Here is a 19,075-nt window from a genome sequence, read left to right as displayed (position 1 = left end):
TTAAAGAAACAGACTAATTTGGTTGGCTTTGCACTTTTAATATGGGAAGATTATGAAAACAACTAAAAAAGTGATGAAAAACCAGCCTCTGACATTTCCATGCCAGCTCAGAGGGACAGAAAGAAACTTGAGGAAACCAAAGCTGTCTGGGTGACAAATTCCTCAGCTAAAGAGGGACCAACCCCAAAAAGCGATGCTGCTGAAGTGGGATATGGACTGATGTGGACAGAGGAGCCCCAAGAGGCACAAGGCCCGGCTCACGGCTGGTAATGGCGGCCACAGGTAGCCCCTGCCTGCCTTGCCACAGCTCCTCTGCGGGCAGAGGGATTTTTTTCACCCTTCTCTTTTTCTTCTTCACTTCGGGAAGCTGCTGGCAGGCCACAGCTAGCGAGATGCCTCACGCCTAATTTTACAACCGAAGGAAGACGGTTATGTGTGGAAAGCACAGCTGGAACAACCCGTACTGCTGAGGGAAGGGCCGGCGGGCAGGGCGGTGAGTGGCCGTCGGGCTCGGGGCACCAGCCTGCCGTAGGGGCAAGCCCCGCCGCAGGGGAGCAGGAAGGCGATCAGCCCCTCGCCTTCGTCGCCGCTCGCGGCTCTTGTGCCAACCCCGCCAAAAAGACGCCCGGAGAAGCCCGTCGCCCCCACCCCGCGGCCCGGGGCCATTTCCCGCAGGCAGCGCGGACCCCCGCAGCGCCTCGCGGCCACCGGCTGCCTCAGGCGGACAAAATGGCGGCGGTGGCCGAGGGGAGGGAAGAGGGGGCGGGGAAGGGGCCGCCGCGGCGAGGCCGAGCTTCACCGCCGCCGTTAGCCACCGCCTCCGCCTTCCCCCCTCCCCGCCGTCCTCAGCAGCAGCAGCAGCGGTAGCGCCGGGGCGGAGGGGCACCGCCGGCGGGGAGGAGCGCCCGGCTGCAGCCTGCGCCGTTCCCACTCCCTCAGGACAGCCTTGGAGCGGGGGGGGGGAAACGCTCCGCCATCCTCCCTCCTCCCGCTGCAGGTTCAGCCCCGTTCGCCTTCTTCCCCCGCCCCGCAAAGCCCTGACCTGCTCCGAGCCCGGGCCAGAGGTAGGTGCCCGCCTCGCAGAGGCTCTTTACCGCGGCTGCCTCTCGCCGGCCCCGGCCGTTCGCCGTAGGGGTGCAGACACCGACCTGCCCGCTTCCCCCCGGGGGCGGCAGCAGCTGGGGCGCCGCGGGGCCCTTCACTGGAGCAGGCAGAGGCGCCAGGGCCTCCCCGAAGTGGGGAGGCGGCGGTGCGGGGCCAGTCAGGGAGGCAGCGCGTCCCGCCCGGCTGTGCCTGACTGGCGTTGCCCTCCCCTGGGTTTGCCCACCGGCCGTGCCTTGGCGGCCCCGGTGGCTCCCCTTCCCCTCCGGAGTTAAAAACAGCAGAGGCTTTATTTTTGGTCGCTTGGTTGATTGATTCTGCTCCTGCAGAAGATCGAGGGGAGAGGTAGCTGGGTAGAACGTGTGGTGGCTCTGGTGGGAGCCCGTCTGGTCAGGTGCAGAGGTGTCTGGGGACGAAGGTGGTCTGCAGCCCTTCCCAAAGTGGTCCCGGGATGCTCTTCCCATAACTGGAGCAACACCAGCCTAAAATGCTTTGTCCCCGGTCTCACTGGGGGATGGCTTCGACGCTGTTGAGGAGAGGCCCCCAGCCTGCTCCGTCTGGCTCCTGGGTTGGAAGCTGGCCTGCAGCACAGCTCAATCTTTAACCATGGAGTAGAGGTGTGGGTGTCTGGGCACACAGCTAGGCAGGGGGTGCGTTTGGGGTTGCCTGGACAGGGGCTGTCTGCAGCCCTCCCTGCGCCTCCCACGCTGGCGTTCCTCCCTCCTGTGCTAGCAGGTGATTTATAACCATTACTTAGTCTTGTGTGAAAAGACCTCGAAGACCACTGAGGTAAGTATTTTTAAGCCTTATGTGCTTCAGCAGCTTAGATGGCTGAGAACTGTACACGTGTTTTTCTGTAATCTGCTTGAAATAAAACCAAACCGCACTGAGCTGATCCACCATCAGTGGACGTGAAGGATGATGTTCATTTAGACAAAAATTTATGCCCTCCTATGAATTTCTGCCTGAATTTGAGCATGATTTGCTTTGTTTCCTTTTGTAATAAGGATACAGAGACAATATTAGCCATCATCGGGGGGGGGACACGGGGCGGGGGGGACGACACGACATGTTAAATGACTTTATGGTGTTAAAGTCCTTTTACCATCCTTGTTATGATAGTGTCTAAGTCGCATGGATCCCTGCTGGTGATGACAAACTGTTGTGGTACGGATTGTTTGGGTAACCAGGCAAGTTGTCAGTCAGGCCAGGCCTGTATGTTAGGAATGTATATTGAAGCCAGGTCCTGTAAACATTCACTAATGTGTGGAGTCTTGTTGCTAGGGCTTTGCGCAGAAATAACGAGACACACATGAGTGCCTCTTTGAAGTCCTAATGTGCTACCTGGCTATTTGGAAGCCAGGACGATAGTCGAGGGTATCGTCTCCATAGTTTGTGAGCTTCAGTCTTGGGATTTTCATTTATAAATAAATTCACATCTTTTTATGGCTCATTTTGGAGTATAGCCAAGTAGAACTATATTGTTTATGTGCGTAGATTTTTGTGTCTCACACAAAAATGTCTATTGTTTACACAGAAACTGTAAGAGGAATGTTTTGTTAACGTTTTGTTAGCAATATAAACTGACAAACACAAACGCACACTAGAACTTGAAACAAAAATAGTCCTTCTTAGAGCAGAAAAACACAGCTGCCAGAAAACTGTTTTTCAAGGAAAACTATGCACCTTTTGGTTCTACGTTTCTTTTAAAACTCAACTTCTATCATTTACGTGCATATAAATCTTCTATGGCATGTAACTTTCGCAGCAACTTAGTTTCATGCCTATGTAGCCCTCTAAACGGTTTCTTTTTCTAAACAAGATTGGCTGAATTGTTAAATTTTTTTTTAATTACATTTGAAATTTGTTTTTAGTTGGGTGTGTCCCTGTTACATTTTCAAATTCCTGAGCTGACTGAAATGAATTCCCCTCTCCATTGTCAACATGTGTCTTTTCCATTAAGACTGCTGCCTTCTCCTTCCCTTAAGAAACTTTGAATGGCTTGAAATAGTATGACCAAAAAACCTCTATGTGTTCAATATGCTATGTGTAAAAGTTCCAATTTAGAATTCCAATTTGGAATTTTTACTTAAAAAAAAAAAAAAAATTTCCACAGCCTACATGGAGAGTAGTTACAGAGCCTGTGGGGTCCTGCTTTTCATTGTGGAGTGTATTGACTTAGTTGAGCCTGAATGCAAATTTGCAGTTGTGGTAATGCATATGAATGGCTTTTAATCTCTCTCATTTGCACTGTTTCCAACTTAGTCCCATGATGACCAGTATCTACCCACAGTCAAGTGATTGATATCTGTTTAGATGTAAGGAGTAAATTGTTCTCAGAAGCGCCTAAAAGCATTTGGTATTGTAGGAAGAAGAGACACAGTGGTTTGGAAGCTCCACGGCAGCTGTGTGTTTCATTTTTACTATATCAGCGATGATGGCTAATAGGTGTTCATCAGATTATACAGGTCCAGTAGAAGAAAGTCAGAATTTAAGTACTTGCACATCTCCTAATGCACACCAACATCTCTTTTTTTAGAATTACGATTAACGAACTGCTTTGGCACTGCATTTTTGTGTGTTTTGTCACCCTGTTTCTTAGCTTGAGTATTTCTACCTGTCGTTCATGGATTCTTGCTTTCGTGACTAGTAGCATAAAATTATATTTTAATATTGTAGTTAGCATCTTACATTCATTATTTCTACATTGCCTGATCCTCTCTAAATGAGTATTCATATCTGATTTCTATTTGATGATTCATTGTAAATGTTTACAGGTATCTTTTTTTCCTTTTTTCAGCTTTCTCCATTGACATACAGAAGAATATATGCCGATTCTGCGACAACTCACAAGTATTATGTTTATTTTTTTATTTTATATGTTTTAGGAAGCAGAAAGTGAACTGTTTATTTTATGTCTTGTGTAGTGCTTAGTACAGTGAGATCCTGTTTTGCAACTAGGCTGTGTAGGGAGGACAGTAAAAATGCTGATGTGGAAAACAATTTTTAATGCTGCTACTAATTTTTTTTTTTACAGTTAGTTTATTTCATAAGGCTTTGATTTTTAGAGGGACCTCAGTTGACTGTATCCTTGCACTTATGTGGCTATTCACTGAAATCACTGACTCTTCTGTTTGTATATGGAGATCCTTAACAGGATTAATTGGAATTAGAGGTCTGTGGCAAGATGTGATTGGAATCAGACGGGATGGAAACAAATTTCAGTTTTAGGAAGGTGTTCTGGTGTGGAGATGAGTCGGTTTTATAATCTCCCAAGAACAGATTGTATGTTTTATTTGTTGCCTAAAGCTTCAGAACATGAATGTATTCTTTATTTTAAAATAGATAGTCTTTTGCCATTTTAGGTGTTTTCTTAGTAGTTGTATTCTAGCAGATTCTGTGGGTGCTTTAGGATGATGTCTACTAGCACTAACATCTCAGAATTCCAAAATAACTTGCTAAATGAAGATAGGACAAAAGAATTCCCTGGTTAAATTCTGAGTTCCAGATTCAGTAATCTTTCCATCTTTTTCTTTCTGTTCTCTTACAGGAAAAATGATATTCATCCAGCATTCCTGAATAATAAGAATGGGTCCAGATGTACCTCTGCTGAATGATTACAAACAGGAGTTCTTCTTGAAGCGCTTTCCACAGACTGTGCTGGGAGGTCCCCGGTTTAAATTAGGCTATTGTGCCCCTCCTTACATATATGTGAATCAGATCATTCTTTTCTTGACGCCATGGGTTTTGGGAGGAGTAGGAACACTTTTGTACCAATTAGGCATTATGAAAGACTATTATACTGCAGCACTTTCAGGAGGACTGATGTTTGTTACTGCACTTATTCTTCAGATGACAAATCTATATGCGAAACAGAAAACAGTGAGAGTAGAAAGAATGCAAATTCAGAATACCCTAACAGATGAAGATGAGTTTGAATTTTCCAGCTGCGTAGGTTCAGAGACAGTAAAATTTATTATTCCTGGCAAGAAGTATATAATCAACACTGTATTTCATTCCCTTCTGGCAGGGGTATTGTGTGGGTTGGGAACTTGGTATTTGCTGCCAAACAGAATAACCTTGCTGTATAGCAACATTGGAGGAACTGTTATGATCTTTGTATTTGGATGGGTGACTATATGTATAGGAGAGTATTCGTTAATCATAAATACAGCTACCGAAACAGCTACTTTCCAAGCACTGGATACTTACGAAATCACTGCTCTGATGAGACCTTTCTATATTTTTGTCTTTATTGCAGTGGATCTTGCACACAGGTAAACCTAATATGGCATTTAGCTGATAAAAGTAATGGTTATTCCATACATTTGTGATGAGAAGGATGAAATTATTCTTCTGAGGAAAATTTATTTTGAGATTTTAATCAACTGTAGGAACTCCAAAGAAAGAAGCTAGAAAAGCGTATGGTAAAAATTGATGCTCTACACTTGCATAAAAGGTTGTTGTTAAATTTTTATAGTGTTCCATGTAAATTAGGAAGAGCAGTTTCTAAGTAAGGGACAGCTAAAATTATCTTCTAGTGTCAATGTCAGTATTTTTGTACAAGAGCATTTGCATCAACATCCTTTTAAAGGGTGTGTTTTATGTTTTCAAAGCATATGTTCCTGATCTGGAACTATAGATCTAAACACTGCAGACTTCAGGAGCGCTGGATTTGTATCCAGATTTCATCCTGGAATATTTTCTAATTTAATCTCTGCAAAGTGATTGCAGAGGGTTATAAATTACAGGCAAAAAAAGACCATAAATTTGGTTTTAATGAGTGGATAAGCAAATGTGAGTATTGCTATATCTTTGTTATATGGATTTTGAACCTGGATTTTTAAATGCTTTTGTAATACAAAAGAACTATGTCAGTCTACAAATAGGAGACTTCTATATTTCCACTTTTCAGATGAGTGTCGTAGCTAAAGTATTTGTAGAATCTCTTAAAGCAAGATGCTTTTAGATTTACTTTATGCATTCTTTCTCCCTGTCAGGTGATATTTATATCACTTTGTCAAATGTACATATTTTATGGTTGGGGTACTTCAAATGCATTAAAAAAAAAAAAAAAAAGCATGTTTGATTTTACTAGTTTTGCACTCGGAGGTGTCTTTGTTAATGATTTACTATAGTTGCCTCTTCAGTTACGATAAGAAAATTGTACTCATGGTCTTGGACCCCAAATTCTACTATCTAATTTCCCAAGGATAAAATTCAGAGATTCTTTAAATTCCTGAAAAAATTCCTTTGAAGCTTACTTACTTATTTAGTAAGAAGTAAAGAGAAACCAAATATCTTAGCAGTCCACCTTTAACTTAATTAGGTAGCTGGTGAACTACATATGGCTTAGAATTTATGCAGATTTCCAATACTGATCTTTGTGTTTTTACAGGAAGATTTTAATACTTTTATGTAGCAAATAACATTTTATATTCCTAAAGAGAGTTTATCTCTTGGTGTACAGGCAACATGCCAGTTCTTTCAGTGTTAAGGCTTACATCTTGGGTCTTAGACTTGCATAAAGTCTTGCTTTTGTAATTCTGAAAAAATACTTAGAATTTTTTTGTTAAACGGTTGAGGTCTTAGAGCCTGTGGACCTTTCTTTTTGCACAAGTATTTCTTGAGTGTATTATCACAACAGTATCAAAACAATTAGGATACTTGCATCACTTGATTCATCTGCATAATCTGAAGTCTTCAAATCTTTTGAATGAAAAATTAGCCTGTGTTCTGATGTTCTAATTAGTGTATTACTGCCCCAAGCATAAATGCATGTCCTTATTTTTCCTTTTAAAATATACTAGTTGAGGTTTTGTAGATTGAATATGTAATGTTTATACTTCTGGATTTGCTGTAGTAGTTAAACAAAAAGTCTTCCCACACATCAGTTATCTTTTCCTTCACAGAAGTCAAATACATTTCTTCTTTTATCCAGGTTTGCTGTCAACACAGCCATTCTAGAACAGACAAACCAGATTTTGCACATCATATTTCTTTTTCTGCCGTTCTTATGGGCAATGGGAATTCTGCCCCCACTTGACGCATTTTTTCTATGGGGAATGGAACAACTGTTGGAGTTTGGACTAGGAGGTTCACCTATGTCAAGTAACACAAAGTAAATGTTGTTTATATAATTGTAAAATATATCAATATCGTTTATAACCTTTTTCTTTTCAAGCAAATCTTTTTTATTTTCTCCTTCACAGGTTATTAGTAATGTTTCTCATTTCTGCTGGAACAGCAATAGCATCGTATTTCATTCCCAGCACTCTTGGTGTGATCCTCTTCATGACTGGATTTGGGTTCATACTGAGTCTTAACCTAAGCGAGATTGGTTTTGCCTTCAAACACACCATGATCAGCCATTTAGCCTCCAGCAAATCTAAAAATATGCACAGAGGTCTTAGAATACAATTTGGGTGGAGGGAATTTATTTTTTATTTGACTGTGTTGACATTTGCTCTCATAGAAGCTAGCCTGCTGCATCAATTTGCAGGCTTTTCATCATTTTCCAAAGCCAGTCCTCAGGCTATAGCGAGTTACATTCTGATCATATTGCTTATAATTATGTGGATTCTTAGAGAGATTCAGAGAGTGTACTTGTTTGGAGTCTTCCGAAACCCCTTTTATCCAAAGGATGTCAGGACTGTGACTGTGTTCATGGAGAAGCAAAGAAGGCTAATGAAAGTTGGTGTTGTCAGGAGGATTTTACTAACACTAGGTAGGAATACGCACTGTCTGTTGTTTGTTAGATGATGCTTGTAGGAAGATTGAAACAACGCTAGAATTACTGTATGTGCAAGATTCTGTGAATGAACTAAGAAAAACCAAGTAGCTGGAAATATTTGTTGATTGTTTTGCTACATTGTGCATTGCGGTCAAAATTACTGGTTCAGAATATTTGGAAGTGATTAGTGATTTTTATTTGTTTCTTTTTTAGGGGTAAAGCTAAAAAGTTGAGCTTTTTAAAAGTCCAGCTCAGAAAGCAAAGGCTTTTAAAAGATTTTAGTTGTAACATCAGTACTCACTTTTGAACAAATGGCTCTTGTAGATTTTTTTAGAAGGTACTCAGAAACAAAAGTGAGTTGAGAGTCTTCAAGCTGACTAAATATTTGGTTCTTACAACTTGCTGGTAAAGGGAACAGTCTCCTTTCTGGTAGGTTAGGGACAAATGTATCTACTTTGGGGGAACCAAAATTTGATCTAAATTATTTAATTTTAATAAAGAGAGAAGGATCAGTTTGGGGAAGTAGATTGATGAGTGCTATTCACATGTTTCTTTTTACTTATTTGAGTATTCCCATTCTCTTGGGGAAACAAACAACAAAAAAAGTAATAGCAAGTAACAACTAAGCGTCGACATAAATGTCTGCCATCTTGGGCCATTAGTGCAAGTACGCTGTTTGGTATCCTACAAGTGTAATGCAAAGAGGAGTTTGTAGTAACGAAGGGAAGAGTTCTCTTTTTATGCCAAGATTTCCATTCTGCAATAAGACTGCTTACCTCTGTAGACTTTAATTATGTTTTTGAAAGGAAATCAATGATTCTTTTATTTCAATTACAGTGTCTCCGTTTGCTATGATAGCATTCCTGTCACTAGACCGTTCGCTACAAAATCTTCATTCTGTGTCTGTTTGCATTGGATTCACAAGAATATTTAGGATGGTAATTTGAATTTTAAATATGTTAGCCTAAGAAATTCTCTTCTGCGTGATTTAAGTATTAAGGTGACTTGGAAGAAATACTCCAGGTCATGAAAGCAGAGATAGATAAATACATTTTTAAATGTATGTCTAACCTATCTCTATTTTAGGTCTGGCAGAATACAGAAAATGCCCTACTGGACATAGTGGTTGTGTCAGTAGCTCAAATGTTGGTGTTTAATCCAGACCTCTGGTGGAACAGGAGCCTAGATACAGGAATCAGACTCTTGCTGGTAATTGTCATAATGTAAATTTACGCAGATAGTTGTCACTTAAAGTCTTTGTTTCCTTGCCCTCTCCTATTAGAGAATTACAGAGTCCAGGACCTAGCAAATAGAAGCTAAAAAGCTGTGTCCTAAGATATACACTCTAATACCAGTCAATGATAATCACTCTTCATTTTCTTAAAATTATAATAGATAAGGCAGCTTTGGCAGTGCTGAATATGATACGATACAGGGTACAAATAAACGTGCTTGCTGTATGTATCTTGCAGGTTGGTATCCTACGGGATCGGCTGCTTCAGTTTGTCTCAAAGTTGCAGTTTGCCATAGCTATTCTTTTGACATCGTGGACAGAGAAAAAACAACGTCGTAAATCTACCGCCACCTTAATCACACTCAATGTCGTTTTCTTCCCAATCCTGCTGACCTTCGTCACCATCTCTGCGCTCCTTTCTTCTCCCTTGCTGCCGCTCTTCACGCTACCGGTATTTTTGATTGGGTTTCCTAGGCCTATCCGAAGCTGGCCAGGACCTGTGGGCGCTACAGCGTGTGTTTGCTCCGATACCGTGTACTACCAGCAGATGGTTCCAAGTCTGGCTGTTGCTCTGCAGTCTGCACTAGCAGCCGGTAGCCTAGGTAGGTATGTTAGCAACACTGTGAAGGAATGTAGCTAAATATTTTAGGAAACATGATTTTGCTGGAGAACAGGAGAATCATAGCATCTGATTTAAACCACGTTTCATGGCGTAGGTTAAATCTGATATTCAGAGATTGTTCAGTTGAGGAAAATGTGATTATTTCTATCTTTCTCGTACATCTCTACTTGTTACGTTCTTGTAAAAAAATAATTCTGGTTTGTTATCTTTAAAATAAGGAGAAACTAAATGGTGATGAAACTATCAATCCTAATCTTTTTATACTGAACAAAAAAGGATGGTATGCGTTCATCCCACCTAATTGGAGGCAATAAATTGAGGAGTTTTCTTGGCAGTCAGTGGAGAGAACGAGGTGTGCCAGACTGCTCTTTATGGTTGTGTATGTATGTGTCTTTCTCTGCATCAATCCCATGACTCGGGATCCAGAAGGTGACTTTGCTAATTTGGCTATGCTAATTAGGTATGGTGAATATGGACTGGATGCTTGTAGGCTACGTCATGTATTTTACCTAGCAGTAAACAGCTGAGAACAGAACCAGTTGGTAAGACTTCATGTCATCTCTTGTGCAGGAAGTTAGGGTAGGGTTGTAACAGGACTTGTGGTCTTAAAGCCTGTGAAAGACATCATGATGGGTATTTTACAGAATTATATAAACAGAGGTAAAGAAATGCCAAGTGTTTTTCCCAGCTGGAGACAGAATAACTGTTAAAATTGCAAGCTCGTTTTCTTGAGAAACAGTCTTTGTGTAACCTGAATAATCAAAAGATCGTTGCCCTTAGACAAGAGGCAAATATTTACATAAGCCTCTTAGAAAATGGCTTATGACTGGAAAAAATGGACTAATATTTGAAGACAGTGGAAGTTAACCTTAATCACACTTTTCTGAAGACTATATGCAAGTGCTTTACTAGGAAACATTTGCTGCACTTCTAGTACTGGTGTAGAGAGAGGTATTAAAAAAAAAAAAAAACTAGGAAGCATTTTCCTCTAAAAAAGAGAGACACTTCAGTTTGTCTACTGCATCAGCCTATGTAGGTTTTATATATATATATATATATATATATATATAATAGATAGATACATAACAGATATATATATCTGGTTTGTATCTGTACATATTTTTAATATATATAGATTTCCCCATTGCCATCATGACTGTGGTGGCATGTATGCCTCAGATTAAATAATTTAAAATGCTAGTCTCAAGGGGGGAAAGAGTCTCTTCTTTAATGGGAAAATCTGTGAATGAATGTCTTCAAGCAAGAAAAAAATGTGGTGTTCTCAGATGAGTTCAAAATGAAGAGGTACCACTTTGTGTGTCTCTATTTTAATTTAAAACCATACTTTTTTCTGTGTAAAGGCGTTTTAGTAGCTTTAACAGGTAGCAAGAAAAGAATTAAAATCTTTGCAAAATGTTAGCAAGAAAATGCACTTCATTAGCTCAGTGGGATAGAAAAGGTTACTTAAATTTTAACTACAGCTTAATGGTTGGTTTCACTGATTTCATCTTGCAACATTCTAAAACTAAAATTCTCTGTGCAAGTGAGTGGTCACTTGGATGTGAGTGACAGCAGAAGCAGGTCATAAACTGGCAGCAAATGTCATGCTTAAGAACAGCAGCATTGTATTGGAGAAGTTGACAGTAGGCTATAACTTAAAAGAAACACAGTATAACCACCAGTTGCTAGGAACTTTGGCATTGCACTTTTTATTGAAATAGGTAGAAGAGAGAAAAAGTACCAGTTTTTTGGACATAAGTGTCATTTAATTTTTACAGTGAGAGCCAGATTGTGGGATTTTTGAGTACTAATTACTTTGATGCATGATCTGAAGTTGTTCAGAACTTGATTTTCAAATTCCAGTTTATTTTGTCTGGCTGTATTTTTGGTGATGTCAAACTTCATACAGTGGGATCAGATCTATTACACACACACACAGACACACCGAGGTATTTCAGAAAGACTCCAGATGATTTCCACTGTATCTACTGTTAGTGTTCAATGTGTATGATACTGATTCACAAATCTTTAAAGATGAGCAGGTGCTCTTGCTCTGCCTCTTATTTATGTATCTGTAAAATGGGTATGATATTATTGGTTGGTAAGCTTGAACAGAATCATTTACACTCTGGATTTCGCATCCTAAGGGATATTTTCTAATCATTCTGGAATACAGACAAGTCAATTTAGGAATTGGTAGTGTAGTTGACAAATCCTGTTGAGTTACATTTTTATTTCTCCCATAACATATAAACTTCATACTCCACAGCAAATAGGGCCATTAAGATACTCACGTGCTAGATGAGGATTCTTTAATGCATTTGGCAGTCATAAGAATTTTAGATCTCCAGGTGACATCAGTGGGAACTGTGCGGTTGGAAATGCAGCCAAGGATGATCTTTAATCATGAAAGTCATCTCTACAAAGGGAATTGAGGATGGGGTTGCTTAACCCTGGTCCAGCATGAATATTGTAGTCCTGCAGCTGTGTGAGGGTTTCCCAGTTTTCCACAGCTTTTTCAAAGATAACACTACAATTTCAAGATCTAGCTCTGCAGCTAGTTTCTTTAAGATTCTAGGGTACTAGTTAGCCAGTTTTAACTGATTTTGATGTTGATACAGAAATACTTTGTGTTTGCAGTTGAATTCCTTAATTGGCATGTAGAAAAGACTTTCATCAATATAACACCACAGTAATACCATAGTTTTTGGGTTTTCTTCTTGTCTAGGTCTCTCTCTACCTGGATCACATTACTTGTGCCGTTTTCAGGATAGACTGATGTGGATATTGGTGCTAGAAAAAGGCTTCACTTACTGTGGTGTTAACATTAAGGTAACCGCATGCTAAGGCCTGACATATTAATGTTTTGGAATCATGCAAACATTTTTTTTGTATAACATTTCAGCAATATACCTGACGTTACAGTCAATTTTTTTAAGATGAGTGTTATTGCTATATTAACTAGTCTTGCAACTGACATGCTTAGCAGATGTGAAATTTTTATCATCTAGCTTGTGACACAACATCTTTAAGCTGTCTAATAAGATCTGTAGGAGGCACAGATTTATTTTTTTAAATACGTTGATCTGTGTCTAATGTTGTAGAGAGTGCTTTGCTATGACTTACCTCTAGTTAGATTTGTAGGTTCAGTTGTGGAAATACTGACAGTGGAACGTATCTTTATTTGTTCAGAAAAATTTTGTTGCAAGAAAACAGCTTGCTAGCATTTAAGAGATGTACTGGTGAAGACTAAAACCAAATTGTTTTCGTTTATGCTTTAGGGGCTAGAATTGCAGGAAACATCCTGTCACGCTGCTGAAGCTCACAGAGTTGATGAAATTTTTGAAATGGCCTTTGAACATCAGGAGCACGCAAAGATTCTCTCTCCCAATCACCATTTTGGACACATTTTGACTCCTTGTACTGTTCTACCTGTGCGGCTGTATTCTGATGCCAGAAATGTGTTATCTGGAATAATTGACTCTCATGAGAATTTAAAGCATCTGAAAGATGATTTCATTAAAGTGCTTGTATGGATGCTTATCCAGTATTGTTATAAAAAATCAAAAACATGGGAAAACCCAGGCAATGCCAACAAGAACAAAAAAGGATCGTTTCCAGAAAATCAGCATAGCAGTGCAGTAGAAAGAGCCAGGCCTCTGAGGGAAGAAGATAGCTTTAGTGTTGACACAATTGAGGACTGGACTGATGATAGTGACATTTTTGATCTTGAACCCAGTGGCAGAATGAAAGACAGAAAAGAACCTGGGCAGTTGGGAACTACACCAAAAGTACCTCTGTCTATTCCAGGATCTGTAGAAACACAGACCCAAGACGTCCCACAAGAAATGTCACCAGAAGATAAATTATACAGGGCTGTTGTGCTTGGGCTTCCTGCTGTAGACAAAGGAAAACAGCAAGAAGTTTTACCTCCGGTTGAATTTAGTTGCTGTTACTCGGAGCTATTGAGCATCCCTGAAGAATGGAGAACAGCCCCGGTGCCTACTTCCAAAGTCAATGAAATGAGGCAGAGGTTTCCAGAAGAATGGTACCATTTCATTTTGAGTCAACTGGATTTTTTTCATCTGAAAGAAAAGCCTTCCAATTTACTTGAAGACCTTATGAAAGATAAAGCTTTGAAAGACTTATACATCCATGGAGTACTGTCGTGTTGTTTTGGTCTGTTTGGACTGGATAACACCGTGCCTGCCCCAAGCCACGTGTTCAGAGCATACACTGGTGGTATTCCATGGTCTGTTGGTTTGGACTGGCTAACTGGCAAACCAGAGCTATTCCAGCTTGCATTAAAAGCATTCAGGTAAAAACAATATTCCTTCAGATTATAAAAATGATACAAAGTGTCCTGTGCTTTGAAAGTAAGTATCACTTCGCTAAGAGTAGTTCATGTTAAAACTGTATCGTTTAAATGTATTTGTAGCTTCTTCCAACACAAATATTGCCCGTAACCCCAGGCAGTGAAGGCTGTGATACCGAGATTCCTTCCTTCTTCCCTTCCCCACAGCAGCTGCCTCCAGCACTGGAAATCCACTGTGTTAAGTGGGGAAAAACCAACCCATTTTCATTGTCTCCATAATCTAAGAGAATTGTGACGGAGTTAGATGTTTGGCACTTTCCATTATCGGGCAGTGGTAACAGTGTTTGCGGTGAATGAAAGATGTTGAAGCTAATGTGTTTTACATCTGGGTGAGCTAAAAGCATACCCGTACTAACTTCTAGTGACTCAGCTGACAAGCGATAACTCAGGAAGTTGCTAGTGCTTGATAACACTTGATGGTGCCTTCCTGCCTTTTCTAGCCTGAAGAGGCTTTCTTCCTCCTGTCTTCTGCTGCACTACTTACAGCATGGCTTTTTGTACCTTTCAGATACACTTTTAAACTTATGGTTGACAAAGCGAGCCTGGGTCCAGTTGAGAACTTCAAAGAGCTGGTTAACTATCTGGAAGAATATGAAAACGATTGGTACATTGGACTGGTATCAGATCTTGAGTGGCAGCAGGCAGTTCTTCAGGAAAAGCCATACCTTTTTTCACTGGGGCATGACCCAAACATGGTAAGAAGAAAAATTACTAGTAAGCAAGGTCAAAGTTTGGTTTTCCTTTCCACTGCCTTTTTTTTTTTTTTTTCCCTTTTTAATTGTGTTCTAAAACACGAAGGCCATGCAACCAAAGTTTGTTTGTACTAGGCAGGAGCTGACATCACTGTTGTTGAAAATCACACTGCATTGTTCTTCAGATGCAGCAATATTTCCTGATTATCTTCATAGAGGGAAGAATTGAACCGAGGAGACTAGTTTATACACTTTGCCATTTTTAAAGGGACAATATTCATAGTATGTAGCCCCAAAGCTTGATTTTGTGCTTTGTAACCAAAATGCTTGGAGAGTGTGCTGAACATTTTGATCTGTGTGTTCTTAAAGGGAATTTACACTGGGCGAGTCCTCACTCTTCAGGAATTGTTAGTACAAGTGGGAAAACTTAATGATGAAGCTGTCCGAGGTCAGTGGGCAAATCTGTCCTGGGAGCTGCTGTATGCTACAAATGACGATGAAGAACGCTACAGCATCCAGGCACACCCCGTTCTTCTGCGAAACCTTACTGTGCAAGCTGCGGACCCGCCTCTTGGCTACCCCGTTTATTCATCTGAACTTCTGCATCTGCCTTTGTTCTAGAATGTCTGTAGCACTTTTTTTATTATTATTATTATTTCATATTTTCCATCTGCATGTTGGGAATCAAATGCTCATGCTACATTTATACACTACAAGTAAGATTTTCCTCTCAAAATGGTGCTGGATGGCAGCGCCAAGCCAGCATACATAATTTGCACAGAAATGGTGCTAGCCAGAACCTTCAGCAGGCAGGAACTTTTGAACAGTTTTCTTGCTGCTGGAATATGTGAGACACCATTGCCTGTGTGGCTGATGAGCCAGGAGATGCTGAAGTTCTCTTCTCCAGTTTAGAGAAGAGCAGCATACTTCTGATCAGTAACTATTTTTGGTGCATTCTGATTTTTATTTTGTTTTGGTTTTCTTTTTAATAGTTGGACAGGTGACTTGCACTGACAGGTTACAGCTCACTGTAGTACCGTCAACCGCAGAGTTGGTAACCAAAGTGTACATACGACTATTTATATGAAATTTTTTTTTTATTCTGGCCATTTTATATTGGACTGAGTTCAATTTTAGCATTTGTTATATGACTTTAGCTGATCTTCCTTAGTTGTAGTAAGTTATCAGCTATGCTTTAACAAAGGAAGTTGTAAGGGACGATTTTTACCAAAGTACTTGTTTTGGGGGGCAAAGAGCATTTATATAAACCAGCGTGCATTCTGATGCATCAATAACCTGGGTGACCTACTGATGAAAGTAAACATGTGGAATTAGGGGGAAGAAGGAATTTAAGTCCAAAGGGATTCCTTTTATTTCCTCCTTCCAATATCCATGTATTTTATATATATAAATATATATGGGGTTTTTTGCAACCTATGGCCACATCGCTAACCAGTCTTCCACAAATACAGTGAGAGCTTGATGATGGGGGAGAGGGAAGGAATGCAGCTGTCTGTGCCAGAATTCCTTCTTTTTTTTTTTTTTTTTTTTTTTTTTTTTTTTTAGCCTTACTGGAGGTTAGAACAGAATTTGGTGATTGGTTTGCAATATTACAGGTCTCCTTGAAAACAGGCCTGGGTCATCTCTCCAGTGGCTTGTTTGTCCTGTTCGTCACCACCAGTCACTAGCGCATAAATGAGTTTTCTCTGTGGATCTGTAGTTAGTGTCGTTACTGCTGGCATATGCAGAGCAGGGTGTAGGTAATTGTCTGTCTTTAACCTGTAGAATCAATTTAAATCGGATCTGCTCCATAACTGAATTAATTCTGGTTTAGGACACCCAGAGTCATATAATTTGGAGCATGTTTATTACTTTTACTCCTCACCTTTCAGACCTTTTTGTATCAGATAAAATTTGTCACAGGACTGTGTACTGTGTACTTGGCTAATACCCCTTCTTTTGATCAGTGACTATAAATGATTTTAAAAAAAATATGCAAACCTTGTAGTGGAATTCAGAGGTGGTAAGGAAATGCCTGTCAAACTCCACGGTATAACACTTTAATGTACAGGATGAAATTCCCACAGAATGTTAATGGAAGCAGCTTTTAGAAGGCGACTGGTGTGCGGGAGCGTAAGTAACAAAGTGCTGATAACCGCAAATCACCTTGCTTGGCCATGGACTGTATCTGGAAATAGAGAGTCAGGGAAACCGATCAGGCTTTTAGAGAGCACCTGTTTCAGCTCCCTCTCAAAAGGAACTACTCCTGGCAAATGTTTAATCTGATTTAAAACTTTCAATACCAGGAGTATCATGAACTTGTCAAGTGGTTCCCTCCAGTTCTTTGCTGTTCTTGCAGCAGTTGGTAAGTTTGGGTTTTTTCCTAAATCTACTTAAACCTCCCTGCCTCACTGTAAGCCTCTTGCTACTTGTCTTCTGTATGGTCACAGAAAATTTAATTACCTTTTTTTTGCAGCAGCAGCAGTCTTTTATTTGAAGATGGCTGTAATTTCTGCCCTCATTCTTTGTCTTCTGTAAACTGAATAAACTGGTTGAGAAAAAAACTGAAGAGAGCAGTGATCCTTTTCTCTTGCTTTCCTCCGCTCCTCTCCATCTGGTACCCAGTCTTCTTGAAGTGTTGCTGGTAACTGGCCCTGGTGTTCCTGCAGGGATCTTGACTGGTACCAGATGGAGGAACGGAATTAGCGATGTGCAGAATTCCTGTTTGTGCACAGGAATGTGGAGTTGGGCTCTAACGCGCTGTCACAGCCTGTCCCCTGCTATTGCAGGCAGCATGTCCTACGGCCCCTTGTTCATTAATAGACTGAGCCAGTGCATGCATTCTGGTGTGTTTTGCAACAGTATGACCCCAATTCACGTTACAATTTTCTGTAACCCTCTTTAGATTCTTGTTTTTGGCAGAACCACAAGTTACAGCCTCTTGTTCTGTACCACAAATTTGTGCAGCCGAGTGCCCCTGTTACGTGTGTTGTTTTGTTTGCGTGCTCTTCAACTGTGTCCTATTTGGTTTGGAGCGTTTCCTTGATTTATCAGGAATTTAGAGCGCCTTCAGGCCTGGTCTTGTCTGCAGTTCTTGTAAGCATGTAATATATGCCGCTCTTTGGATTACCGATGGCATACTCGTACTGGACTGAATACCAGGGACTGAGCTTGTGACAGGTCCGCCCGCCATTTTTCCGTGTGACCGCTGAGAACTGCTCTAGGTTTTCTAACCAGCTGCGTGCATCAGCTTCACTGTCATTCTTATCAACACCAACTTGCTTTACAGATTGCGACGTTCATCACACAAAAGCAAGTGTAAGACACCTTCATCATGGCTCTGGAGAAGAACCTTTATGTAACAAGATCAGTTTTAAAGTATTTTTCTAACAAATGTTCAGTGCTTACCAAAGGATTTTCACCCCCTTTTTTTGAGCCTTTACAAAAACCATTAAATCCTGGAGACTGCCTCTGTCCCATTCACGTCCAATAAAGCAACAGGAATCACTTTAGTGGAACAAAGTGGTAGGGAAGTGAAGTTTTCAAATGGCAAATGCTTTTCCTTTTTGGAAAGAGTCTACTTTCTGCATTTTCCTTGAAGGTCAGCTCCCTCTCTGAACGAGGTAATTTTGTTGCCAAGTGGTCCCTGTCATCTCTGCTGTCACTCCTTCCATGCCGTTTTGTGTGCTGGTGGCAGCAGCAGCGGCACAGTCCGTGAGGGGGGTCTGTGTTACACATCTAGCAGCAAGTGTCCTTAGCTCATGCAAGAGAAGTGAACTCCTCTTGGAGCACAAAGGCTTACACTTTTTTAGATAGAGAAAAAGCAGCAAAAACCTGTACATAAATGGGAGAGCAAGCCTTCTGCTGTGTGCAATACTGCCCAATCTTCTGTGGATTAGAGGATGGAAGCTAAAGCATCCTGTGAACATCATCTGCACGGGTGTTGTATTAAGAGTAGCCGCATTTTGTCATGCGGACTTACTGCTGCCTCTTAACTGTGGTTTGTGAAATGTGCTGTAGGAACTGGTGTGTTAGCAAGTGACACAAGCCTTCCTTTCTTCCAGACAGTTGTCATCATTTGATCAGTCTGGTTTTTTTTTTCTAGACAGTCATTTCTATCTTTGTTCAATGTCATGTTAAAAACATCACTCTTAGCTTATTCTTTGCTGTGGTTGGAAAGTTTCAATAAGTTATAAATGGGCTATTATTCTTTTATTACCACTTAATGATATAAGTAAGAATTTTTCTTAACTGGATAGTGTGTGGCCTGAGATACATCTAAACATTTCTAAGGCCTTTGTCAACAGCAAGAAGCTCA

General features: G+C 40.7%; 1 protein-coding gene across 5 annotated transcripts; it reads left to right on the top strand.

The window, feature by feature from the left end:
* Nucleotides 1-759: 759 nt before the first annotated feature.
* PCNX4 (pecanex 4) lies at nt 760-17,803 on the top strand. 5 transcript variants are annotated; one of them, XM_075503811.1, is made up of 12 exons: nt 760-1,064; nt 3,902-3,954; nt 4,652-5,378; nt 7,043-7,222; nt 7,314-7,828; nt 8,672-8,772; nt 8,921-9,043; nt 9,307-9,670; nt 12,419-12,522; nt 12,972-14,008; nt 14,574-14,760; nt 15,127-17,803. In XM_075503811.1, exons 3-12 carry the CDS (start codon nt 4,690-4,692, stop codon nt 15,376-15,378), a joined length of 3,552 nt encoding a protein of 1,183 aa, XP_075359926.1. In that variant the 5' UTR covers nt 760-1,064; nt 3,902-3,954; nt 4,652-4,689; the 3' UTR covers nt 15,379-17,803. The 5 variants fall into 5 exon arrangements, with proteins under 5 accessions (XP_075359926.1, XP_075359928.1, XP_075359927.1 ...); XM_075503813.1 differs by having other exon boundaries at nt 763-1,064; nt 7,689-7,828; XM_075503812.1 differs by lacking the exon at nt 760-1,064 and adding an exon at nt 1,877-1,890.
* Nucleotides 17,804-19,075: the final 1,272 nt, after the last annotated feature.

The sequence above is a fragment of the Mycteria americana genome, chromosome 5 (genome assembly GCF_035582795.1).
Source record: "Mycteria americana isolate JAX WOST 10 ecotype Jacksonville Zoo and Gardens chromosome 5, USCA_MyAme_1.0, whole genome shotgun sequence".
Lineage (NCBI taxonomy): Eukaryota > Metazoa > Chordata > Aves > Ciconiiformes > Ciconiidae > Mycteria > Mycteria americana.
Note: the sequence above shows the minus strand (reverse complement) of the source record. Positions and strands in the feature narration are given on the sequence as shown.